This window comes from Uloborus diversus, chromosome 3 (genome assembly GCF_026930045.1).
Source record: "Uloborus diversus isolate 005 chromosome 3, Udiv.v.3.1, whole genome shotgun sequence".
NCBI classification, from domain to species: Eukaryota; Metazoa; Arthropoda; class Arachnida; order Araneae; family Uloboridae; genus Uloborus; species Uloborus diversus.
This window is the reverse complement of record NC_072733.1, coordinates 87,825,886-87,853,400: the sequence shown is the minus strand read 5'-3', so window position 1 is coordinate 87,853,400 and position 27,515 is coordinate 87,825,886. Positions and strand designations below refer to the sequence as shown.

The 27,515-nt window shown below is 32.5% G+C and overlaps 1 protein-coding gene across 1 annotated transcript in view; it reads right to left on the bottom strand.

The window, feature by feature from the left end:
* LOC129218313 (adiponectin receptor protein-like) overlaps positions 1-27,515 on the bottom strand; it is a 61,169-nt gene that overhangs the window by 24,547 nt on the left and 9,107 nt on the right. The window contains exon 2 of the mRNA XM_054852547.1: positions 3,888-4,077. Coding sequence (XP_054708522.1) covers positions 3,888-4,076 — 189 coding nt within the window. The 5' untranslated portion in view covers position 4,077. The remainder of the gene's footprint in view (positions 1-3,887; positions 4,078-27,515) is intronic.

Sequence of the window (27,515 nt, the reverse complement as noted above, 5' to 3'; positions counted from 1 at the left end):
TAATTAATCATTAAAATAAGGAATAAAATAACATTTTAAAGTAGCGTTGGTTGAAACAACTTCCACTTTTCAAAATAATTGGAATATTTACAGGATGTAAAAGGATTGAAACTGAAAGCATGGCGCAAACAATCTTTGGTGAATAAGAGGAGTTTGACCTCTTCCCTTTCTTTTACTTATGTGATCTCTTTTGGTTTTCTGTGATAAAAAATGAATGCAGCTGCTCTTTATTTTCTTGTAGTGAACGTTTTAGTGTAATCAAATCATTTTAGGATAATCAAATTGCATTTTCATAAATCGCTTTAGCGTTTTGTATCAGGTTCTATCCGAAATAAAAAACTGGCATAGTTTGGCACAATTAACAGATTTTCTACCCCTGCAGTTTTGATTATTTGAGGAGTTTACCTACTTTCAAAACATATTATATCCACCTGGGGATTTTTTTTTTCCATTTTCAGAATCTCTAATATAAGCCCTACCAACCCATGAATTTTTTTCTTCTCAAAGTGATTTATATCTACTGTTAAAAAATGCATAAACATTGGTTTTGTCACCTAAACTGTGTATATCCATCCCCTTATTTCTCGCCAGGTCTTCTACAGCAAAGTGGAATTTATCCCTTATTTACTGGTACCCCCTCATTCACTTTCATATCAAAAGAGAACATATCCAAATTTGAATTTGCCATTTCTAATTCAAACACAGTTCACAAATAAAATAGCAGAGCAAAGCACTGACTGAGCATTTCCAATCAAGCGTCATACTCGTCCGTATTAAGAGATTGCAGAACTTTGGGCAAGTCTGTTATCAGTTAGGCAAGCATGATCTCAAATTGTGATTACTAAATTAATATTAAGTAATTTATATTACCATTAAATTGTGATTAATTGTGATAAATCTTATCTATTAATACCTACAATATTATTTGAATCGGTTGCAGGGACCGCGTTAAACTTTTGCCAGTGCGCCAAATGCGATAAAATCGTAAATTCGGCAAAAAAAAAAAAAAAAAAAAAAAAAAAAAAAAAAAATCGAATTTGGCGAATTTATTGGCGAACAGAAAATTCTCCGAAATTTACATAGAAAAAAAAATCTACATTCAGACATCAAGATAAAAATTAGGTCCGTTTACAAAATTTGCACCCCTGAAAACGGACCCTTCACAAAATTCCGAATCTTCAAAAACGGACATTTTACTAAAACACCCAGATTAGCAGTCACTAAAAGTTGTTTTATCTTCCGACCATCCAGCCACTCTGAGCAGAATGAGGTGCGCGCACGCGCGTTAGTATCGGATCCGAGAAAGGATGACGTTTGCCTCTCGCTGATTGGAGATATATCGAGTGCGCAGGTGGCTACCGAGTAAAAATTGTTGGCGGGTTCCTTGTTGCACAATGTGTTTGTTGTTTCATTGTGTTAGATGTCTTAAACTTCGGAAAGCTTTTATTTCTACTCTCAAATTTATTAAAGAATGATAAATATCAATTTGTTGTTTTTAGCCATTTTTTTCCTTTTTACTGTACTAGAATGAACAATCATGTTTCTTGGCCATTTTATTAATTTCGAACAGAAAGCGCATGCGGAGCGAGCGAAATCAGATACTGTTGCTCGATTAAATCCTTTCTTCTTTCGTTATAAGCTTAAAGTATCATTTATTATTATTTTTCTAAAAGGAAAAGAATTTAGTTTTTTTGAAAAATCACATATGATTTGTCGAAACACTGTACTTAAATAGCTTTTTTTTTCCCTCGCAAAATTCCTAAAAACGGAGAAAAATTCCTGTATTGACCCCTGCCCTTATCCCCAAAAAATTAAGTTATACTTCACTCTTTGATTAAATATTTCTGCAGACAAAGATACATTAAAATGAGTAAAAGTTAGTTTTTAACTAAGACTTTTGAAATTTGGCTAACGCTTTAAAAATTTGGCTAATTTACTGGCTAACGATTCGAAATCCTTAGCGCGATCCTTGGGTTGGGGTCGTTTTACTGTTCATACTTAATTGGATTGAAGGTCATTTTTATTAATTTTTTTTTAAATGTTCAATGAAGCCAATAAAGTAAGTAGGAAGGAATAAAGTAAAGTAAAAAAAAAATTATATTAAAAAATGTTGAATATTGTGTTTCAATCTAATAAAGTTTTTTTCTGTAATAAAAATATATGTTTTTTTGAAAAAGGGATGATATCCACTGTTTTACACTAAAAAGGAATATATTCAAAATAAAATTGGCAATTTCGGTCTGGTAAAATTGAGGAAAAATGTCTAGACTTATGCTAATAGTCATTTGTCACTCAACTAAAGCATTGTGAGAAATTTGAAATTCTAACAGTTAGTGTTTGTGCGTGAAACATTTTTTCGTTTTGCCAAAAAAATATAAAACTGGATATAATCCGTTTTGAAAGTAAACTCCTCATATATTCTCTGAAATTTGGATCAATATCAATCAGTGGAAAGAAAGTCATTAAAAAATGGGAATGAACTCATGTTCACATTTTTAGCATGGTGCTCTAACCACCACAGCTACATGGTTTCACTTGTGGCGTGCTGTAGATTAAAGAAATGCTTAATAAAAAAACAGAACAAACTGATTTTTTCAAAAAACCACCACAATGTGAGTTTTCTGTTTAATTTCAGCCAAAAACGGTGAAAAGTCTTTAAAATAATGCCTTACATATGAAATTTGATGAATAATTGACGAAGTTATGGCAGAGTAGCCCTGCTCTAAAAGTATTATGCAAAAAAACAAAAATTCATACATTCGGTAGGTAGAAAATTATCAGACACAATAACTCAAACTACATCATAATTATGACTTAAAAAATGAATAATCTGTCACAGTTCAGTACGCTTATTGAAAGCCGAATCAGGAGTCAAAAAGGCAAAGAGCATTCCCACTGCTTCAGTTTTAAGGTCTAAGATCTTATAGACAAAATGCATAGTTTGAAAATACTATAATGGCAGGCTGCTCGAGCAGAGGGTCGACCATGGTACCGTTTTGCTGAAAGCTGAATGCTCTACCAGCAAAACTACCCGGCTCTCCCTTCTGACAATCAATGCAGAAATTTGTACTCCACTAAAGGACCCATCCATTAAAGGATATCTTCTTAGAAGATTTCAAATCTGAAATTTAAGAGATGCGAAACATTTTTAAACTCTGAGTCCAGTTTTCCTCATTAGTTGGCAAAATAAGCTGTAAAGTAAGGAGTAAATCACGAAATTTGATAAAGGGATAAGGAAGATCTCACGGATGGACAGAAAAAAAGGCTAGAGAAATCATATGTAAGATGCAATTGAGAAGTAATCTTTTAACCCCATCTACTATTTCCTCCCATGCAACTTATTATTTCTCAAACCATAAACAATACAAAAGAGAGTATAATAAAAAATACATTGATCAAAGCTTTACAAATTTCCAAGCTTTTTTGCTGCGCTTTAACAGTGTACCAAAATGAAAAAAAAAAATTTTTTTTTTAAAAGAGATCAATGTCCAAAACAGTAACCAAAGAGACCACTGCTGGAAAAACAACTTGTTTCAGAGTAAAAAAAGCAACTTAATCCACAACGGCAAAAAAAGCACGTAATTTTTTTTAAAAATGTGTGCTCTTTAGTAAAGAATCACAAAAAAAAAAAAGGGACCACTTTTCAAAAAAGTTATGGCTTTACTGAACTTATTCTAATTTATGACATTTTAATGCATTTTATGACTTTCGAGAGCTATTGACACTCTGCTGAATCATCCAAAGCCCAACACCCAATTTATCCTCATGATTGAAATTCTAATGCACATAAAGTTAATTTTTCCTCCAATTTGAAATTTACTATTGGTGGAGGGAAAATTAAAAAAATAAATATTTTTCATCATAAAAATTAAGTCGAAAAAGCATACCAAAGCACTGCTCAAAGAGTCAGCAGTAGGAAGAATCATAGCAGGAAACAGTCTTTTTCTCAAACTAGTCTCTTCTTCAACATCTAAAAATTCTGAACTATCCGACAAAGATAATTCATCAAACATTTCGTCACCTGGCTCAGGAAAACTAGTAGAATCTTTTGGAAACATTTCGTCAGCTATAGACATTCTATAAAAAAGAAAATAACATATTACAGTATAACACCTTTATAACGTCGACCTATTATAACGCAATTCTCCATAAACCACACAACTTTTCTGAAGTAAACAATAGGTTTTGAAATTAAAAAAAATCCCTCTGTTTCTCTTCGCAAGCATAAAAATTAAGCAAATTGAATTAATTCTGAAACAGTTTTTCATCTTTCCATCTGAATTCAAAGCTTTTAAATGAAAATTAGTACTCACAGTAAACAATATACCAAATGGCTCTTAAAAATGTAGCTTTTACGCAAACCATGAAGCTAGCAGGATAATTCACTTTCTTATGATTGTGAAACATATTTATTTGTGAAAGGCTAATTGTAATATTAGTGCTTCAATACACATAGCGGACAAAACTCATTCTGAAGTACTAAATATAGATATATGCTGAATATTAGCTTCAAAATTTGTGAAGTGATCTATATAATGCAAAAACCTGTATAACACAAAAGCTCTGGTCCCAAGGTGTGCATTATAATGATCTTCTACTGTAACACAAAATGAACACATGAGCACAATACATACTACCCACTTTTAGCCACTTTAGCCCACTTTTGTAACAGTCGAAAGGCACCAAAGAAAAACTTACATTGAAAATCAATAAATACACAGCAAAACGTGAAAAAGTATTATAACCAAACATTTTCCTAAAACAAATAAAACAATTTTAGACTTGATTTGTAATCATCCAATAATTGAAAAAGCTTTGCTTTTTCTGTGTAGCACAAAAAATAATTTTTTCAATTGTATCCAGGGTTGGGTTTTTGACGTCATTGTCTTCAAACAGTCATTATTGACATTTTTTATAAGTAAAAAGACTTCCTGATGCCGAAAAATTATTTCACCATAAATTGTACATAATATCAATCAAGTTAATTTAAAAGTTAAATCAATCAGTTTAATTAAAATGAACTTTCCCATACATTTTGTTACTGTCCCATACAATTTGTTACTGTAAAAATAGTTACACACATTAAAACTGTTAAACCTGGTTTTCAAATTAGTCATTTTTAATTTTTTAATAAATAAATCAATAAGTTACAAAATATTAATCACCTTAAAAACTCTGTCAGGATTTATATAGTCTCTTGTCTTTTGAATAAAAGTAAACCTAAGTTAGTGAGCATTCCATAATCAATTATAAACTATCTAAGCATTTTTGATGACAATATTTTTGTATGTTTTGTAGTAAATTGTTGTACGTTCTGTGAAGTAATAAAAATACTCTATGTTCCTAAATGAGCTAATATTGGCTCAACCAAATTCATCTAAGTTTCTAATATATCCTGGATGTTACATCTCAACTCAGGCAAGAGTATAAAGTTGAGATGCACAAAATATTTGGTATACTGTATACAGTATTAGGCAGACAAACCAAATATAATGTTTGGCCCAATACTTTGATATTCGGCAACCGAATAGTAAACAAATTTAAATGCTCAAAAACTGGTAAACAAACATATTTTTGTGTACATTGCATGAAACTTACAATATTATTGTACCACAGTACAAAATTAATTCAAATTGTTATATATTAATACAGTGGAGTGCCAAATTCTCTAACGTCCGAAATTTGCCCTGATTTTTCATTTTTAATGTGTTCCCCCCCTCGCTACAAATTTATTTTCCATTCTTCTCTACTAATCCAAATCAAGATTTTACGCCCAAACTGTTGTTTTTCTACATGATTTGCAGATAATACATTCTATTTTATTATTATGTATGCCAAGCGATGTAATCAGATAAAAACATTTATTAAAAAAATGTGTTTGTATTTTTGCTAAATGCTTTATATTGTATAATACTGAAGAAATAATAAAAAACATCTTTGTATCGAAAGCATATGCTGAAAGATTGCTGCCGAGTTACAGCAAAAGAGGCTAATATTTCACTTGAAACATGATATCAAAGAAACAAAAATAAACCAAACATACAAACTATTCAGCATGTAAAAACCAAATGCGGATGATTTTGGACATTTCAAATGAAAACAAATGACTTAACTATTGAAAATAAATACTAAGTATTTTCAAACAGGCTTGTTTCTTTATGGTGGTGGTGGTTCTACTCCACGCCCAATTATTACATTTGGATTTAAAAGTTTAAGTAACAGCTGAAAATACTTTTAGCATACATTTTCTAAAATTATTATAAACAATTCAATTGATTTAAATTTTGTTGCTTTTTGCAGTACTTTAATTTCTAAAGTTTTACACCATAAGAAATGTTAAACATTGTTTAAAAACAACCTAATCAAAAGTAATCATTGTAATCAAAGTTTAATAATAGTTTGCACTTAAAGACAAAACAAATTAAAATGTCTGGTAATATTCAGTAAATTACCGCCCAATAGCCAGGGCTAAAGCAGAAATACATGAAATACACCGCCAGCTCAGTCATTTCCAGCCGAGGATTTTCTGTCCTTGGCTGGAAATGACTGAGCTGGCAGTGTATTTCATATATGTCTGGTAATGTTTGATCTTCATTCCTGAATTTTGCAAATAATACAACTAGAAGAAAATCGCTTAAATAAATTTGTATGTTATTTAATGACATAACATGATTATCAGTAATCAAATCATACATGAAGAAAGAAATTAGTTATTAATTTATGCAGAATTGCAGATAAACATATACAAGGTATCTGCCCTACTAGCAAATTTCTTACATCAACCTTGACAGATCTTGATATTATTCTGACAGCGTCAATATTGACGTGTTTCATACTACATAAAGCTTGCATAAAGATTAAAAAGCAATATTACAATAACACGTATGCAACATTGCATTCATCTTAAAATATCAATATTGATATTACCTTACAATAAACAACATTGCATTACATGTTGACGCCGTCAAGATGATATTGATTTCATGCTGTCGCCGTCAAGGTAATTAGTACACAATAGAACAGGTGGACCTTCGTTGATACTTGCGCACGCGCACAGTTCTTTATACCTAGCGTCCCTTGCATTGCTGGCACATCTTCCTCCTTCGACCTTCGATTCAGTCGGTTCAGAGGAGCTGCACGTGCAGTGCGCAGCCACGGGAGGGGTTTTGGGGTTAAAACCCCTCCCAGAACACAAGCATTCATTTCCTCCGTTAAAATCAAGGGAAAAAAGCAGAGTATTTGAGTTTTTCCTAGCAGAATAGGTTTCAACAAAATATCTTACTGCTTTTAATGATCGGGAAGCAGTCAGAAATTACTTTTCAATTCTTAAATATAAAAGTTGTATTTCATGATGAGCAACCCACGTCCACCCTGGTATAAGATAGCTAAAATGGTGTCAATAAAGCTCTACAAGGTATCATAGTCCCTCAGCACTTCCATCACTGCACAAATAATTTTTAGGGACATCTAGAGAGAGGAAACATTCCGCACCGAATTTTCTGAGGCTCTTAACCAATTCTCATCGAAAGATCGAAACCGTTATTAGCTAGCATTTGACATTCATAAAGACATGAATGTATTTGAGGAGGAGGTTTTAAATGATCTCACAAAAACACACACACAAAAAAGGGATATAAGATTAAAGTAAAACTAATAGTAAATATTATGTGCTTTTTTCCACTTTAGTGATATCAGGGGTCTGGCCAGAGGATATTTGGGTCCGTTAACGGACCCTTCACAAAAATCCGATCAACCAAAACGGACCTTTCACAAAATCCCGATCAAACAAAACGGACCCTTCACAAAATTCTGATAAACAAGATCGGATCTTTCACAAATTGTTTATTGAAAGAGCCAGAGCATTTTTTAAGGAATTTTCACTAGGCGACATAAGTTGAAAATAATTAAATGTCTAACTGTTGCTATAATATCTTTTTATATCCGTCGTGAGATCAAAAACGTAGGGAACGTATGGAATTAACTGCCCTTTAATTATTTCAAGCGTATCTTAAATACATACAAAGAGAATAGGTTCAGCTTCTGGTTTATGAGTAAACCTTTAATAGATCTAAATATTGACAAAAAGATCCTGATTGTAAGTAGTCGAGCTCGCTTATTAGATTATGAGAAGATTTAAGAGAATATGTTGCTTTATAATATTAACTCCGAAATAAGGGGGTCCGGGGGGTTCTCCCCCGGAAATTTTTCAAATTTTTAGTCTTAAAAACTCATTTTAGACGATCTTTGGTAATGTTAGGGGAGAAGTGGCTTGGTGGCGCTCCCCTGTCTATGGGGAGATTTCAAGGCCCTTCCCTGGAAATTTTTCTCATTTGTAATCTTAGAAATGCATTCTAACTGTCTTTCGTAATATTAAGGGGTCGGAGGACCCCACCGCCCTCTCTCACTCCTTTTTCAAAATTGAAACCTTTTAAAAACTCAAATATTATCTCCAATTATGTAAAGAAGAGTGAGGTTTCGGGGGTTCTCCGGCGGAATTTTTTTGCAATTGTAGTGCTAAAAACGCAGGTTAATACCGTATTTTCATGATATTAAGTGAAGGAAAGACTAGAAGCCCCACACTAGGAAAAAATTTTTCTAACTTACTGCCTTAAAAATGCATTCTAATTATCTTTGGTAATGGTAGGGGAGAAGAGGTTTGGAGAGCTCCCTCAGAAATTGTTTGAAATTGTAACTCTGAAAATGCTGTTTTAAACGATCTATGGTGATTTAAGAGGAGGAGAGATTGAAAGGCCTCCCATCCCAGAAGATTTCCCATCTCAGGAAAATTTTCTAATTTGTACACATAAAATCGCATTCTAGACTATCTTTGGTAAGGTTAGGGATATAGATAATTAAAATGAACACAAAACACACTGCATATTTTGAACAAAAGCAGTTTTGTTTGCCAAAGAAGTAATGCTGGAGTCAGATGCCCAGAGTGGCAGAATACATTTAACTCACTGGTTTCGAACTCAAAGGAACGTATTATCGCGATTCATTCATTAATTTTTCTTTGATGGAATCAATAATATATTTTTTATTTTTTAATATGTAGTTAAAATGAAAGAAATCATATGGCAGTTTCTTGGAGAAACCACAATTATGAACGGAAACGGCACATCTTAACAAAGTCTAACCATATGTGTCGTGAGTGTTACCTAGTAAACAAGTTCTAAAATTCAATTCAAAAAAACAAAAGAAATGTATAATAACTATTAAAATTTGTAGCTTACTTAAAAGCAATATTATCTTCCTAACCATATTATTTTAAAATATTTTTTTCTTTTCATTTATAATTTTGACAGGAAGTGAAACTATGATACTTGGTAACACGCATGATGATGAGTATTGTGCATTTTTATTTAAAAAATATTTTTTTAATGCAATTCAAGGGACAAATTTATTCATAAAATGTATGATTTTTTGTAAAAATAAACACTTAAATACTTCGTAGAAATACTGTCATGCTGTCCAGTAACATTCATGACATTGAAGGTGAAAAATTTACTTTTAAAGTAAAATATCTCTAGTTGTATGAAATACTAAGCTCAAATGAGGCAGTGAGAAACAAAAGGATCCACGTGGACATTTTCAAGTTTCGAGTAAAGCACGTATAAAGATTACGTCCTAGGTAGGCTTTCATTGAGTTTTTTTTCTAAATCATGCTATACAGCAGCACCTACCAGGGTACTCTACTAGTACCATCTCTTGCGAGAAGACACAGAAGGGGTTTCACCTACCATTTGCACTGGTTATCTCCAAATTTTTAATTTTGCCACTTGCATCCGTTTGCTTCTCACTGCCTCAAATATGATTGTACCCTTAAAAATAAACTATGTATTACGAGAAATTTTTCCCGAAAGAAATAAAACAGTTGATGATATTTATGTTTGAAATTTTTCAAATGTTGTTCAGGCAAAAGTTTGGAAAATGACCCTGGTGATTTATTTCTGCATAACCAAGAACAGACGCATCAAATATGCACATTTGAAACGAAACAGATGTGCTTGTTACAAATAGGAACATAGAACAATTAGTATTTTTTAAATATGTCGAGTCGCGATACAAGCGAACGTTTGGCTAGCATTTACCACTTTCTAGAAGTCAAATAAATGCATGGTTGGATCCAGCTTTCAGTTTTGGAGGGATCATATCCTCATATATATAATAGCAAATGATCGAGTAAACCGCGTGTTTCAACAATGAAACTTGCGCCACGGCATGATAATTTGATAATATGTTTTGGTAATGTTTAACATGCAGGGAAAGACTTTATTGTGACAACGCTGAACTCGATCCGGCACCGGCAACTTAACAGTTTTACTGTTAGACTGTGTCATTTCAGGGGAATAAAGAAAAGAAAAAATGGTCAACAATGAACGCTACCTACTGGAGCTTTGGGTTACTCCACTGGAGTTAGGGTTACAATTTTAAGTATCAAAATATCACCAAACAGGCATCGGCTTCGTTCAAATGTAGAAGCAATTTTCACCCGTCATACCTTGACGGGGGATTTTCTAGTTAGCAAATAATATTCATGAACTTATAGAAGTAGATTCATATTGACCAGAAGGAATATTTAAAAAATATACAAATAAATAAATAAAACATTTTAAAATAAATTAATGAAAACTTTGTTATGAAACATCGAATGAATGTGTGTGGGGGGAGGGGCATTCAATTTACCGGGCCCCTTCAAAAGATTTTTCTGTATCCGCCCCTACCCCATGCTACTGAGCGTTTATTCTAAAAAGAATTACGGATGAATGTGGCAGGTTGAGGGGGGGGGGAGTGCGAACTAAACCATATGAACTAAAGTATTGTTGGCCCGCCTCATCTCCAAAACTATGCAATGTGGCCCATGAGTAAAAAAGGTTGAAAACCCCTGCTCTAAACCATATCCCGACATTCTTCTCCTTATTTATCCAGACATATATTAAAACAAAAAGCGTATGTATTTGAATTAAATAACAAATTAAAATCAAAGCCTAATCATTTATTTCCCTTACCTTTTTGATGAAGGAAAGAACAACATTTCATGCTGAGTGGTGGCGAGAAAAAAAAAAAAAAATTCTGTCAACGGAAACGCCTTTCGTTCTGAAACTCTTACTCTAAACTGCCCATTTTGTTTATAAGCCCTCAAGTTCCCGCTAAAAATCATCACACCCCGAGTGAATCACTGATTAGTCTGGAATTTACACCACTGAGTCTGCCCGAGGTAGAATGATGACTGGATGGCGACAACGATTAGCACCCCTTAACCCGCAGGGGATGACATGTTTTTGTACCCAGTCGGGCGATTTTAAAAGAGTAGGAAAAAAAGAGAAAAACTGCTTTCGGTTGACCGCTGGAAAATGCCCGATGTCTGTTGCTCAAGAGGAAAAAAAGAGAAAGGTTTGAAATCCGTTTAACAAAAATGAGGAGTGGAATCATTGTTGAATTTTCCAATGTCGCCCAGTAGTTTGATTTTGCATCTTCTAGGCGACAGAATTTTTTCACTACGCGACATTAGTGTCGCGTAGTACCTATGTTAAAAAATGCTCTGGAAAGAGCAAATCTGAAAGCAAAATAACGCATATTTCTGTGTATAAACCGATAATTTTTGGAACCTATTTTTAAGTCAAATTAGAGGAATCAGCTTATACAAAATCGGCTAATTTTGAAAAAAAAAAAAAAAAAAAAAAATCGGGACTCTTGCGATGCTCCTGCAAGCGATAAATAATTGCCACAGCCAAGTAAATCTAATAGTTGTTTGTTTTATCACAGCTAATTAGCGGTGGTGTTGTAAACTTTTCTGAAAAGGCATTGGTAAGCACTTTTCTCCGCTCATGATTTAATAAACAATAATAATATATATCTGCGAAATGAACTTAGAACTGCAAAGGAATAGTAAGGATGAGGAAAAATATGATCGCTTCAGATAGGGTTACCAACTTCAAAATTATCACCACTTAGCGTCTGGCGTTGAACCTTTATAATGACTTGATTAGAAAATATTCTCATCATTTTGCCAGCTTGTCAATATTTGCGTTTTTAAGGTGCGGTGCGATGTTTAATTGTTATTTTTGGAGAAAATTATATTGGTTTTGATTTTTCGATGCTAACAAGGATGATTAACTTTAAATAAACTCTTTTAATTACCGTTTTTTTTCTTTAGATGTCTACATTTTTCAAAATGTAATCTTTTAACATCCGATATGAGAATCATATTTTGTTCTTTTTTCAAGCTAACTTCGCTTTATTAGGATTCAAATAAATGAAAAGTCTCTTTATTTCTGTTAGAACTCTCATTTCAAGTTTTTAAAGCAAAATTCCATTTTCTGTTATGAGTCAAAAATTAAAAGCTGAATAGATGGTTTATTTTATTATTTTTTGGGTCAACTGTGTCCACAGATATTAATGATATGTTTATCATAGGACTCTAAAATGCAATTTTAAAATAATTTTATCAAAAACATTTCTTTTACAAGCCGTTTTTATACTTTTGATGCCTTCACTTTGAGAATTGCGATCTCTTTGCATCCGCTATGGGAATCCGATTTTACGAAATTTTGATGATTATTACGCTTTGTTAAGAGGTAAACAATTGAAATATCTTTTTATTTTTGTTAAAATCACGGAATTTATAAGTTTTAAACGAAATTCTGTGATTTTAAGAGTGTCTTTGGGTCAAAAAGTTGAATGCTGAACCCTATTCTGAATTTTGTTTTATTTATTCATATTTTTGTTACAATTATTTTAAGTACTGTACAGAAATATATCTAGTATAATTTAACATAATGTAGAATGGTAGATAAATATTGATACTTGAAACAGCGATGCCCTCCCCCCCCCCCCCCGCCAAATATCAGAAAAAAATCCAGAATGATTTTCTCGACGTAGAAGAGGAAAACACTCAAATTTAAGTTTAATTGATGCCGTTTGTGCCATCTCTAAATTCTAAAATTTTGTTTTGACAAAAAAAAAATTTTTTTTTGTGAAATTTTTTGATTTTTCACAAAATTATTTGATTTTTCACAAAAAACGGACCCTGTGAAAAATCCTGGACAGACCCCTGGATATTAATACGAATTATTAATTGTTTTTAAGCAGTTACTTTGAATGAACAATTATTAATCTGTAGAAATTCTTCGATATTGAATAATTATGCATTGTAAATGAATGGGAAGGAAAACAACAATTTTCGATTTTGAAAACCCCTCCCAGAAAAATTTTCTGGCTGCGCCACTGTGCACGTGTTAGGCTTCGTTAAGTTGGTTGCTAAGTTATTAGTGTGGAACAGTATTGTTTTAGGAATAACTTATGAATGACTAATAACTGCATTTGTTTAATAATATAGTACTAAACAAGTCATATCGCAGACATGTGCGATCAATGTTAAAAATTGCCGAAAATAACTTTTTTTGTCCCTAGACTTTGAAACAAAGGACATGAAGCCCAGAATGTCGTAATCACTTCAATCTCACGAGTAAGATTAATTTTATTCAATGGTTATTTATGTTATTCTTTAAGATATGTATTATGTTTTGTCCATGGGATATTTTCAATGCTGACATCCATTTGGAAATGTACTTTAATGTATTTATTCATTTATTTATTATTTTGCTATCTTTACTCTTAAATGTGCTATAAAAACTTCCACAATTATTCCTAACTAGGCATTTTATGTCTTTATAATACAACTAGAAGTATGAATTTAAAAAAATAAGTCAAGTATTACGCAAAACGAAGAAACTCATTTTTTAAATTAAATTGAGAGTACTATTAATACCTTTATATGAATTTCCGATCAGATGTCAGCTTTAAGAAAATATTCTTAGGATAGAAAACTATCTTGAAGAATAACAGAAATAATTAAAGAATGAAATTTAATTCTCGAGTTTAAAGTGAAAAAAATACAAATAAATAGATAAAACACCTTGCAAGCGTGCTGATTTCATACTGTCATGTCAATGTATCTTGACATTTTCTTGTCATATCAATACGTATGCAATATTACAAAAGCAAGATCATCTTGCATAGACCTTGATTTCATGCTGTCATGACAACATCTTGATATTATCCTGTCATATCAATACGTATGCAATATTACAAAAGCAGCCTACCTTGATATTTTCCTGATATTATGCTGCATACACCTTGTCCGTCAATATTGTGGCAGCCTGCTGACAGCATAAATGGAGTAACATAACAATATTGAGGCAGCATTAATGCAAGATGATTTTTCTTGCAAGTCAACCTTTATGCAATACTGAGGCAAGATATTTTACTTACTGGATGTGTACCAGTGCCAGGAAAGAGTCGGGGAAAATCATAAAAAGTCATCGACTTCGGCCATGATGAAAAAGGGTCATGGAAAATCGTGATTTTCAACAAAAAATGATAAAAAATCAGCCCAACTGATACTAGTCATGATTTTGAGTTCAAAAACATACATACTGAATTTTACAGATTAGGTATACAATTTTTGTATCATAGCAGTTTCTTAGGTTTTCACATGCTAGTTTTGACTTTTTATGCATTTCAACATCAGATTGCATCCCCTTCATTAAAACTGGCTAGTTTTTCTGTACTATTTGGTTCTATCTCTTGGATATTAATAATTTCTTGTTTAGCAAAATTTTTATCCTATCTTATGTTTTAATGCGTAGATAAGGACTTGTACATTTCTTATTTTGCTGCACTCATTTGGAAATTATATTTCATTTGCATCCGAGTTGATTCAAAAGAGGCATAAAAAATATTACTTTCACTAGCTACTTAAATTAATAAAAATTTTAGGACAACTTTTAGGAAGGCGATAGAATGGCGAAATCAGGAAATTTCATTGGTAAAAGTTTTTCAAAGTACAAAAACATTGCAATCTAGACAAATTCAGAAATGCTTAAAAATATTTGTTGCCTTACTTTTTTTTGCATTTATATTAGGTAACAAGTTATAATTTAATATTTTATTCTGATTATATATTTATTGTTTACTTTGAACTTAATTTTAGTAATTAATAAATTATTGATCGTTGCAGATTTTTTTTTTTTTTTGAAAAGTACCAGCTTTCAAAAAATTAAATGTCATATTTGTTTTTAAAATAAATATTTTTAAAAATTCAAAAGTTAAAAAAAAATAAATAAATAAAAGCAGATTAATGGTTTTTTGCTCACCAGTAGCTTTTTACTACATTAATGTTGCATGTTTGAAGATTATTTTATTTTGAAAACTTACATTGCAATTCAAAAAATTATTCAACATTTTTGGAGATTAAAAGATAAGTTATGTATCATATTTTATTTTTTGAAGAACAAAAAAAATTTTTTTACACTTAAATTCTTAAGAGGCCGCATCAGACAGATTCCCGGTTTTCGCATCCCTATGTTAACCTACGGGGCAGAATGTCTTCTCATTCTTACGATAGCTCATTGGGAAATTGAGATTTTCAAACTTTTCTTTTTTTGACTTAAGTCTGTTCCGGTAGATAAACATGCTAAACTCGACTCTTTGGAAACAGCGACAAAAAAATCTAATCGCCGGATTGCAATGAAACTTTTTACTATATCAGATGAATATGTAAAGAACAACGTGCATGAAGTAAATTGCTGCTGAGTTACCAACATTTATCACAAAATGATATTAAAAAGTACTTTTTGTCAAATATGAAATATTTCTCTTACACACATTCATGAAAAATCATCTAAACACAGAGATTCGAGATTTTTTTCTCTGAACCATAGAAACAATGTAGACGCATTGCAATTGAAATATTTTGTAAATATCATTAAAAAAATTTTTCAATGCTCATGTGTCCCTGAAACTTACTCGAGTCTGTCCACTAATCTTATAGTTGCCTAAAGTGCTAATAGATGGCGTCAAAAACTCGAATAAGTAAGGATACGTGAAATTAAGGTCTATTTTATTAATAGTTCTGGCTTTTTTCTCATTTTTATGCTAATAAATGATTCTATATGGACCATAAACTTTCTGTAACAAGTTTCATTCCTTCATATTCTTCATAAATCAGTCTAGATTTTTTTTTCTCTAAAACCAATTGTTCGTGATCGCGTGGGGATCCCGCCAGACAAATATCGCCATCAGTGAGTTTTGCAGATGGAACTAGATTTTTGCGAAAAAGTGAGGCTTTCCATGCGTGTGCCTGAAGTGATGGCCAGTGGTATCGGATGTCAGTGCTTGTAGCTTGAGCTCGAGGCGGCAGTGATTGTAGTCGAGGAAAGAGAAAGGGGGGGGGGAGGACGTCCCCGTGTGTATTTTCCGTTTTGTTAGAAACAGGTGGGTGAACAAGAAGTGGAGGGTTGGCCTACGAGTGCTCGCCACAGAATCTTTCCTAATCCGCAATGAATATCTTTCTAAATTGACGCAACAGAGATCATTAAAATTGTGATATTTTATTTCAACAACGATTTTAACTATTTTTCAAGAAGTAATTAATATTTTCTAATGTTAACGAAGGACAAAGATGATCTGAAAATAGTTCTTATTTAATAAAAAAACCTTGCTCAATTCATTTGCGCAGGTGTGACATTTTTGTGCATATATTTGCCCTTTGTAACAAAGAGCAAAGTATTATGTATGATAATATTTGAACTTTCAAAAAAAAAAAAAAAATTGAACTTGAAAAGTAAAGATTTTTACATATTGTGTGCGTACGCGTAATAGGCTCAAATCATTACCTTGTAGACACGAAACTTTTTTAGATAGTAGGCACTTCGTATATAATGTAACGTTTAATGGTTTTTATATTTGAATGTATCAAAATTTTAAGACAAAGCTTAAAATTCTGGGAATAAATTGCAAATACAAGCATAAAAATGTCAAATTTGTGAAAATGGATTAAGTAAATCTTCATCTCAATTTTATACTTTAAAGTTTTAGACTTGGAAAAGTAACAGATTAAGTAAACATTATATTGATAAGCGTTTATTTAAATTGCACAGGAAGTATTATAGTGTGATCCGCGAGTTACTGACCATCAGCCAGTAAGTTGAACTAACTTGTAACAAAGGTTTTGATTGGACATTATGAAGGTTACGTACGATATACTTACAGAGACATCTAGAAGTTTTCAAGGAAGTCACTTTTCTTACTGGTGCAAATTGTTATCAGATAAAATGTTGAATCGCCTTTTCTAGGTTAAATTTAATTTTACAGGTTCATTTACTGAGATATGCTGCTCAATGCTTATTCTAAGTGAAGGAAAAAAATGAATTTAATAACTATCCATTTATGCTGTTTGTTATTGAAGGTTGGTCGATTACATGCATTGATCTAAAATGCCTTCAACGCCAGTAATTGACAAACACGATCTACCTGTAGTAATGACATAGTTAAATGTTAGTTTTAAAGCTTTTTTCTTTATACCAAAGTAATTACAAACATTTTTATGCTAAAGATATGAATGTGTATAGTACAACTTTTATTGAGAAAAAAATATTTTAACCATTAATTGACTAGCTTGGTTAATTACTAATGCTCCAGATCAGCGGTTCCCAACCAGCATGTTGTGACTTCCAAGGGAGTCGCGAAGAATTTCTTATAAGGGAACACATTCAAAAACATATCATTTAACAGTTTAAAAACTAAAATATGTAGAGGAAAAAAATCATTTTAGAGAAGCATCAATACTTGAGCGTAGTGGCGAATTTAAAGAGCCTGATGATCCCTCAGCATTATTACATTTTGGTTTACGGACTTGCATCCCTACAAATTGCCGCGAAAGAGTTGAAAAAAACCTCACTATAACATTATCTAAAATTGTCTGAAAGTTCGTTTTTTGAACTTCAATATCGAATTTTTTTGTGAGACAGTCTCTTAACCCCAACCCTCATCCTGAAAGATGTCATGTAATTGCGTTTTCAGGACTTAATTTTGGAAATATTTCGAGAAGTTCCAAGAACCCTATTCCATTCCCTAAACATAGCAAAGAAATGGATTTTTAAGCTTTCAATTTCGGAAAAATTTCACAGGAGTGCTTTCTATTCCTTTTGCATAATTAAAGACCGTACAAACATTCCTTTTCAGGATTTAAATTTAAAAAAAAATTCCGGGTGAGGGTCTCCGATCGTTTCGCCTTGCCATCAAAGATAATCTACTATTCTATTTCTGAAACTTAAATTTCCAAAGTTTCCTTCATATTACCCCCAATCATTCCCCCCCCCAATCACTAAAACTTGATTAAAATACGTTTTGGAGACTTCAATTCCGGAAAAATTCCGGGGGAGAGGCTACCTATCCAAACATTTGCCTAATATTTAAAGGAATAAACAAAAAATACTAACAAAAAGACTTTTTTTAAAAATATTTCTAAAATCCAGGGGGTTCCAATGGCCCCTCCTCACCCTGATTTCCCAAATGACGGACCTGAAATAAACTTTGAAACGAAATCCAGGAAGGATAGATCGTTTTATTGATTTTTAAAATATTTTTGGGGGAATACCCCATTGGATCTCCCTTTCTGCTACATATTTTCCTGGTTTTCACCTCTCTAGCCCTTCAGAAGAATGCTCGTAGTCATAGTATATATTCCATTCTCCTCCAAATAAAAATGATGACAATCAAATGACTACTCATCATCGAAGGGGGGGGGGGGAGTTCACTAATCTTGCTAAAACAAAAGGAAAAAAAAACAGTGTTTAGTTAAAATTTCATCACGTTTGGGAAGCAGAAAAGTGCTTGAACTAAATCCAATAAGTAACTTTTCTAACTTGGTTGTCCGTTTTCTGTTCAAGTCATTGTGGCAAAACAAGACGCATGTTTTATTCTGATCAACGTTTTGAATACAACCAACTTTAAACTATAATACTCAAAAATATACTGTCGTGAAATGTATCATAAATTTACATTTTCCCCAATCAAAATTGAACATTTATATCTCTCATATACAGTCGGCTTCCGCTCCAAAGCGATTCAACTTACGCGAAATGCCTATAACGCAAGTTTTTCTCGAGTAACGAATGTTAGAGCTAACGCTAATTTCTCACCCACAACACGAAAACTTTTGGAAAGGAATCGTGGCGCAAAATGACGGCTTCGCTATTTACTACTAAATATTAGTTTCGTGAATATACTTTCATCCTTTTAGCATCACTAACTGCTCTAGTTCCCACCCAGCACTAGTCAAAACATCGCTTTGTTAGTGTGTATAAATAACAACTCCACAATTTTCTTTTAATATTTTAAATTCTAAATATGAAAGGTGATGAAATATTCTGCACCAAAGCACGCTGTTTCATGCTATGTTTGTGAAGATAGAAGGAAAAAGTGAAAATTTGTGACAAGATAACGAATTCTTGAACGCTTGAAACTCTAAAAAATGGTTCGAAGGCAGTGGCGGATTTACCAGGGGGGTGGTGGAGACGACCGCCCCCTCCGTAACTGTCATTTTCGAAAACCAATAATATAGAATTAAAGGAATTACTAGCTTTCGCTATTAATTTCAATCAAGTACATTCCACAAATTTGCTTTAAATTAAGTTGAGACAGTGTAGTCGAAGATGGACAGCATTACCCACTTTTTAATTTGAAACCGAAGCTCGCCCCTCCCCTCTTTTTTTAACATTAATAATTTTTATATTTCTATATGTATCTTCCAACCTTCTTCTTCCATGGACTACACTATACTGGTATGATGATACATTTTGCTATGATTTAGAACAGTGGTTTCTAACCCTGGGGGTGATAGCCCCCAAAAGGGAGATTTAACTCTTGAGGGGGGCGATAAGTTTGTGAGGGGCGATAGGGGGTGATTAAAATTTAAAATACAGGTTAAAAGGGGGCAATTGATTCCTTCCCCCCTACATAGTGGGTTGAGGGGAGGAATATGGCTTTCACGTTTTTCAACCGCCACCCCCTTGAAAAGAATGTAAATCCGCCACTGATCGAAGATAGCTCAGCAATACTGTATAGTACTATTACAGTGTAGTGCTTTATTATTACTGCATACTGTATGTACCGTACTGTTTTTTTTCATGTATCTCTCTCCCATTGATAATTGATATTGTGCATCGTTTGAATACTGCTGTTTTTTTTAACAATATGGTAAAAATTCAGCTGTTTATGCAAGAAACGGTAATATATTGTTAAGAAATGGTCTGGAACAGTTTAAAGGGTGTTTAAAAATGTCTTAAATAATTGGATAAGTTAATACAAAATTCGTATATTGTACACGTATATTCGTATATAACACACACACACAAAATCAACTCCTTCAAAGTTTCAGTAAAGATACTAAAGTTAGTTGAAATCTATGATCTAATAAACTTTAATTTTAAAAGCACCAGCTTTGATACGGTGCTCCAAAACTTGAATTTGTTTATATATATATATGTTTTTTTTTTAATTATAAAATGAGAAAAAGCTTACTGATGATCAATTGGGTGACGGAGAATTAAGAACAGCAACAATAGTGATAATAATAATGAACAGAAATTTAAAATTAAATTTAAATTTCTTTCTATTAGAATTATGTTGTCTGAAAATTAATTTTTTTCTCTCTTTTTTCTTCAAGTCCTTATTCTATTATACCCTTCTCAAATAGTTTCAATTATGCGTGCTCAGTCATTTAAAACGAGGGGCATCATGACCGGATAATTGGACAGTTCGGGCAATTAGAGTTTGGATAACTAGAATCCTACTTTGATATAACACAAATGTAATGTATCTTCAAATTCAGAAACCTGTAATTCTGTTATGGGGGAAAAATTCACTTCAGAGAACTCATAATTTAAAAATATTGATTTTATTTTTAAAAAGCCATTTTTTGTGAAGTTATTTCTGAAATTAGCTTTTTTTGGAGTTTTAAATAGTAAAAAATGTAATAAACATCCATGGAATGAAATAACCAATGGTTAAAAAAATTATAATAACGAAAATTTAAAAGAATCGCCGTTTCTGGTTCTGGACCAAAAATGGCCGCCAGGGGGGGGGGGGATTTTGGAATGCCTCCCCTTTGTAAAATTTTTGTTTATACAATGTCTACAAGCATGCCGAGTTTCATAATTTTATCACAATTTGCAGTTTCATCCCCCGTAGCCCCCCGACTATTTCCAAGTTAGGCGAAAACTACGATCGATCTCGGGGGGGGGGGGGGGAGCTGTTCCTCCCCCTCTTTGCACGACTGGGCCCTGTTAAATGTCGTAAAAAACTATGTTTTCTTCTTCAAAATTTTAAAAGATTCGTACCACCAAGTTTTCTCTGTAATTCCATGGTAATTTTTGTGGACCTTTGTCTTGAACAAAAGGTAAAATTCCTCGTAAAGACTAAAAAAATGTGACCTTTCAAAGACAATTTTCTTTTAAACTGTCCAAGTCTGATTTAACAAACTTTCCGGTCTTTTCTATTACTATTTAGCAATTTCTATAAATGCAGCATGAAGGAAACAAAGCTTCTAAAGATTAATATTAAAAAAAAAAAAAAAAAAAAAAAAAAAAAAAAAAAAACTACATTAGATTGACAACTTTTATTAGTAGATTTAATAGCCAAAAAGAAGACATTTCTAAAATATGTTGCGATAAATTTACCGAAGTTTCCGCGGTTAAAAAGATGAACCCTTGGTATAACGAAATCATTTCTGATCTGAACTTCAAATCGAAGCAAAAATGCTCTCATCTCATTTCTCTGCAGCGGTTTTGTTTGCTTTTCCGATTCCTTCGCGCTGTCAATGCCTGAAGGCACTTGAGGGGTGTGTTTCGAACAATGAAAGACATTCCTCACTGACTCCTCTGAAGAACAATATCTCCTCCACACAAATTCCGGTTTAGAGGTCCCCTTTTCTGGATGTCGCGTAAATCCTGTCAGTTGTAAAACTAGTTTGCGGCTAAAACGTACAACGAGCATGATGCTTTTGTTCTGTTTCTTCTTCTAAGCAATTATAATTGCAAATAATACTTGCGTTGTGTTATTGTAATATAAAACAGGCTCAGGAAGGTGAGGGAATTCATCAAAACATTACATTATATATATCTGATGTACAAGAAGGGAGAACTCAACTATACACTAATTTTTTTTTTACAAATGGGAGCAACAATTTAAGATACTGAGGGAGTACATTTTCTGAGTTAGTTCATTTCTTATTATGAAAAATTTGCAATCTCATACCTTTTAGATGGGTTGGGTTTGAATCAAACACAGTGATGACAGTTTAACACACAAGTAGGCACCTTCTTCTATCACCAGGCATCCATAGCCATTTTGGGCATCCAGCACTCCACACTGTTATCAAATTGCATCAGCATCTAGTTGAAGTCACCTCTTATACACTTTCAGAATTAGCCACATGCATATTTTTCCTTTTTGGGTAGGAAACCTTGCTTCTTAGCTTTCTTTGGGGATCTCAAAAAAAAAACCCCACATGGCAAATCCTTTTCTTCTCCACTGCCTCTAACCACCTTGTTGTTCTCCTTTTTCTCCCACTGTTGCCACTCCCAAAAAGAACCCCTTTCAAAAATCTCCCCCCAGACCAACCAGTGCAGAGTTGAGTTGAAGAGAGTGGATGGGGAAAGATATGTTAGAATTGCTACAGTCAATCCCACAAATAGTATAGCAAAAGATAATTTAGTAACAATTTCCTACAGCTCAAAAATAATTGAGGTTCTAAAAGAGGTCAAATAACACTCATATATTCAAATTTTCACCTGAATTAGTTTCATATCTAATAACTGTAACTGTTCATTCACTGTTTACATATAGTTGCATCCCTAAGACATACCAACACTTTCGTCACAACCAGGGTGCAACATTTTACGCCATCTATTGGGTAAAGGGAGTTTTTTTCATAAAATGGGACACTTTTTCATTAAAATAATTCAAAAATTTTTTATACAAACTTGAAGTGGAACTTTGAGAAAAGGTGAATTTTTGACGAACCAGGAGGAGTATTCGGATTTTTAAAAAAATAGAAGCATAGCGTATAATCTCAGCTTTCTAAAGATGTTAAAATATTTTCGATAGCTTTAATTGAACAACAGTAATCAAATGAATGGTGAGCCTATTCCAATTCACAAACTAAAAATTTCCATCCCCCTTTACGAAGGTACGAGATTCGCCTCTACGCAAGTGATTTATGGCCTTTTCGGGGAAACGGTCAGCACCCCACTTGTGGGCGTGTTTCTTCTCCACCTGCTGTCCACAGATCGACTCCTAAATAGCTGTCTGGAAAGCATTTTTTTCCTTCGCTTGAGAATTGCGAGGAAAAAACCTGGCAAAAATGACGCTCTTAAATAATTTTAATTTTGCTTATTTTTAAAAAAATAATTGCGTTTTTTTTTGTGTAAAATTATGTATATAAACACAAAATTTAAGCTTTAAAAGTATTTAAATCACGATTTACATGCAGTTGCAAATCTTTGGGGGGGGGGGGATTGAGAGTTTACGTGCTTCTCTTGACGGGATAAAATAAATTGAACTCACCCATTAAATAATTTTTAATTAATTTTGTCACAATGTAACTATATATATATATATATTTTAATTGTTACATAATATAAAAAGGAAAGAATATTTGAATATACCTAGAAGAAAATTTGAACTTACCCTTATCACTTTTGTTTGCTTTTCGAGTATTATTGGAATTTAAGGACAGTGCGAAAAAAGATATGTAACTCAATGGTTTTAAACCCAAGGGTATATATTATCGCGATTTGTCTATTACTTCTTTTTTCATTGAATTAGTAATTAACATAAAAAAATACATATGTATGTGCTTACCTAGAAGAGTTATGGCGGGTCAGAAAGCAAATCATAAGTTTATGATCTGTAGCGGATTTTAGGGGTGAGGCAGCCCCCCCCCCCCAAAAGGGATAGATTACTTTAACTATTTTATTAATTATTTTTAATTGAATTGTTTTTGCATTTTTTATATAGGTTATTAACACGAAACACACACAGCATATTTCGAATAAAAGCATTCTTGTTTGCTAAAGAAGTAATACTGGAGTCAGAGGCAGAGTGGCAGAATACATTTGGTTTCGAATTCTAGGGAACGTATTATCGCCATTCGTCTACTAATTCTTTTATGAAATCAATAATCAACATTTCTAAAAAAAATGTGTAGGTTCACCTAAAAAAGTCATTTTGATCCAGGCAGCTATTTGCCAAATAATAGATTTCTTTTTCAGCTCATAAAAAATGCAAAACGATAGAAATCACATGTTGGTAGTTTCTTGGAAAAATCATGATTATTAATGGAAACGGCATGTAGTATCAATATGTTATCTCAACTGTGTCATGACTTTAAAAACAAATCAGCAACTGCTTTGAAATTCACACAGAAATAGTTTCTGAATTCTTCAATAAAACTTATGTTTTATGAAGTTATGATTTTCTTACTCAAATAATATTTTGTAGTTAAAATATAAATGAATTTATAAAATCTCAAATGTGGGATGAGTTTATTTAATAACATTGCCTTCAATGTTCCTAATTAAAACTCGCTCATTGTATAGCATCTCGGTGCAGAGGTTGGAAGTAGCGCGCTACAAGTAGCGACGCTACTGTAGCAGCGACATTTTTTAGTGGTTTGTAGTGTAGCGCACTACTTTTTTAAAAAAGTAGTGTAGTAAGTAGTTAACTACAAAAACATAGTAGTTTGTAGCGATTTCTGGAAACTACTTTTAAATAAACGGGAAAAAAAATCAAGGTTCAAACGAATTTAAACTGGCGCAAATTTTACACAAGTTCATCAGCGGATGCAATGAGAAATAAGACTCATAAAAATACCAGCTGACCCCAGGCATTTCATTTTGACGCCATTAGTCTGTTTGCCGTCGTAATTTTCATATTTCACCAATATTTATATTGAAAAAAGCACTTATTTTCGCAAAAATGAAGATATCGATGATTTCACGAGCAGAAAATTTAGTGAATTTTATATGAACAGACCGAAGATTGTAAAAAAAAAAATTAGTGAGGCTTAAATTTTCGACAGTATTCACCAAATAAAAAGAAGCTACTGAAAATGTTATAGAAAAGGATGAAATTGAACTGTTCTGGAGGATTTACAATAAATACGAGCATTACAGTGTATGAGATCGGACATTTTTATTAGTGTCTTCTGATGAGCTAATTTATCAATCTTTTTTTGTTCAATCCTCTTACGGTGTGTGTGTATTGGGGTGCCCCCCCCTCAAAAACAAATCGAAATTTAATTTTTCAAGTCGCACACTCTCTTATATTTTATCCTTTTACGTCAAAAAAAAAAAAAAACATATAATTTGAGCAACGGCAACAAGTGCCGATTATGTCTGAAAGTGTGAACCAGCATTTGTGAATGCTAGGCCAAATTAAAATATAATGTTTTTTTATAAACTCAAAATTTCTGTTGATAAAACGTTGCTCCTATACCCCATATACGCAGCACAAAAACATTTATTCAAATTTAAAACCATTTAGATATCCCACATGTGGCCTAACATTTATAATTTTCTTCAAAAAATTAAGTTTTTGATACATATTTTCAGAAATGCAAGATTTTACGAAATTATGAAGCTGAAAAGTATAAACAGTAAAGTAGAAAAGTAGGTAATTAGCGTTAAATAGAAATTTTTGTTTTCCTCCGATTTTTAAGTCTCCCACATAGTACTCTAAGATATGGATTTTTTCCAGGTTGAGTTAAATTTTTCATTTAAAATATATTATTCTTTTATTATTCCTTTGTAATTGTTGATCTGTAAATGTGTTCGCCAGTAATTTTTAAACTTGATATATTCTATTTAAATTTATATATAATTTTTTAAAAGATGACTCGAAACAAAATCAATTTTTTAAATAAAATTATAAATTTTAAGTCAAGTGCGGCAGATCTATATGTTTTTTAATTTGAATAAATGTTCTTGTGGCGCATGTGGGGTGTGGGGTACAGGGGCAACGTTTTATCGACAGAAATTTCGAGGTTTCTTTTTTCGATTTGGCCAACCATACAAGTATTGTTTTACACTTTCAGGTGCAAGTGGGCACGGGTTGGCATTGTGCAAATTATATGAGACGTTTTTTCACGATTGTTTTGACACAAGAGGAAAAATACAAGAGTCTATGCGACTTGAAAAATTGACTTTCATTTTTTGAGGGACAACCTATTGTGTATGCTTTTTATTTACTTATTTTTTGGAAAGTAGCGAAGTAGCAACTAAATTTTAAAAGTAGTTTGTAGTTGCTACATTTTGAAAAAAGTAGTTGTAGTTAACTACATTTGTAACAAAGTAGTTGTAGTTCGCTACAAAAAAAAAATGTAGTTTTTCCAACCACTGTCTCCGTGACATTAAATTGGGTTTAGTATTTAATTGGCTTGAAACGTTGAAGATGTTTTCCGTCCACATTCAAAATATATTAGTGCATAATATTCCTATATTTAGAAGTAGATTCATTGACCGCAAAACCATTTAAAAATAAAGTCATTAAAACTCTATTGCTAAACATTGAATAGGCGGGGGGGGGGGGGGGGACTCAATTTTCCGTGCCTCCTCCAAAAGATTTTTCTGTAGCCTGTCCGTTTTCAGCTTATACGAAACAGCATGGTAGATTAGCGTGGTCCAAAATAGGCCTTTTTATTATTTTTTATTTTATTGGTTTTACTCTCCCATTTGGTTTCACCTATGTAAAAAATAATGATTGTGAAGTTTGAGCTCATAATTTTAACATTTAGAGAGAGTAGCTTAACAGCCTCGAAGTTCTGCGTTTTTCCATCTTATGCTACGAATGTAGGTAGAAATAAAACGGATGCTATTAAAGTTATGTAATTTCATTTCATGGCAAATACACAAAACTTTCCAATCTTTCAAAATCCAAACTTCTAAGATTGCAGATAAAACGTAATAAACTGGGGTTATAATAAGCGAGCTTGGGCCACAGGGGACATTTTTTTGCGTATGTTTTCCAAAGTGTTTCCAGAAATAAAATTATTAAATTCATACTTCATACTGTAATAAAAAATATTTTTGATGATTTTTTAATCTCTTATGGCAGTGATGCCAAACCTTTTTCTACTTGAGAATGCACCTCATATTAAAATGGTTCTCGCGGTTCAGAACATAACTAAAATTTGAAAATGTTCAACATTTTTTTAAATAGCATGTGAAAACGAGGAAAAAATAATGAAAATTAAAAACCAATAATTGGTGTAATCATTACTTGATGCATCTTTTTTTAATTGCATCAGTTTATCAGAAACCAATTCTGAGTATTTAGCTCAATTTTTGACGTTCTCATTAAACGTGCTTTTCGATTTGTTGAGTTTATAGAAGACCACGGGCCACACGTATCAACTTCACACATCGTATTTGCCCCTCGAGCCGCAGGTTGGGTGCTACTGTTCTTATGGTATAACTTTTACACTGTTCCGATTCATTAGTATTCTTTTCGTGAAACATTTAGCGTAAACAAAAAATCTGAAAAGAAAACCTGAAATTTATTCAAAACTCTTGCTTTTAAAAACATACATAAATCAACTACTACGCACAAATTCGAAAAGAGAAAAAAAGGACATTAAAAAAAAAAAAAAAAAAAGGTAAGTAATGATT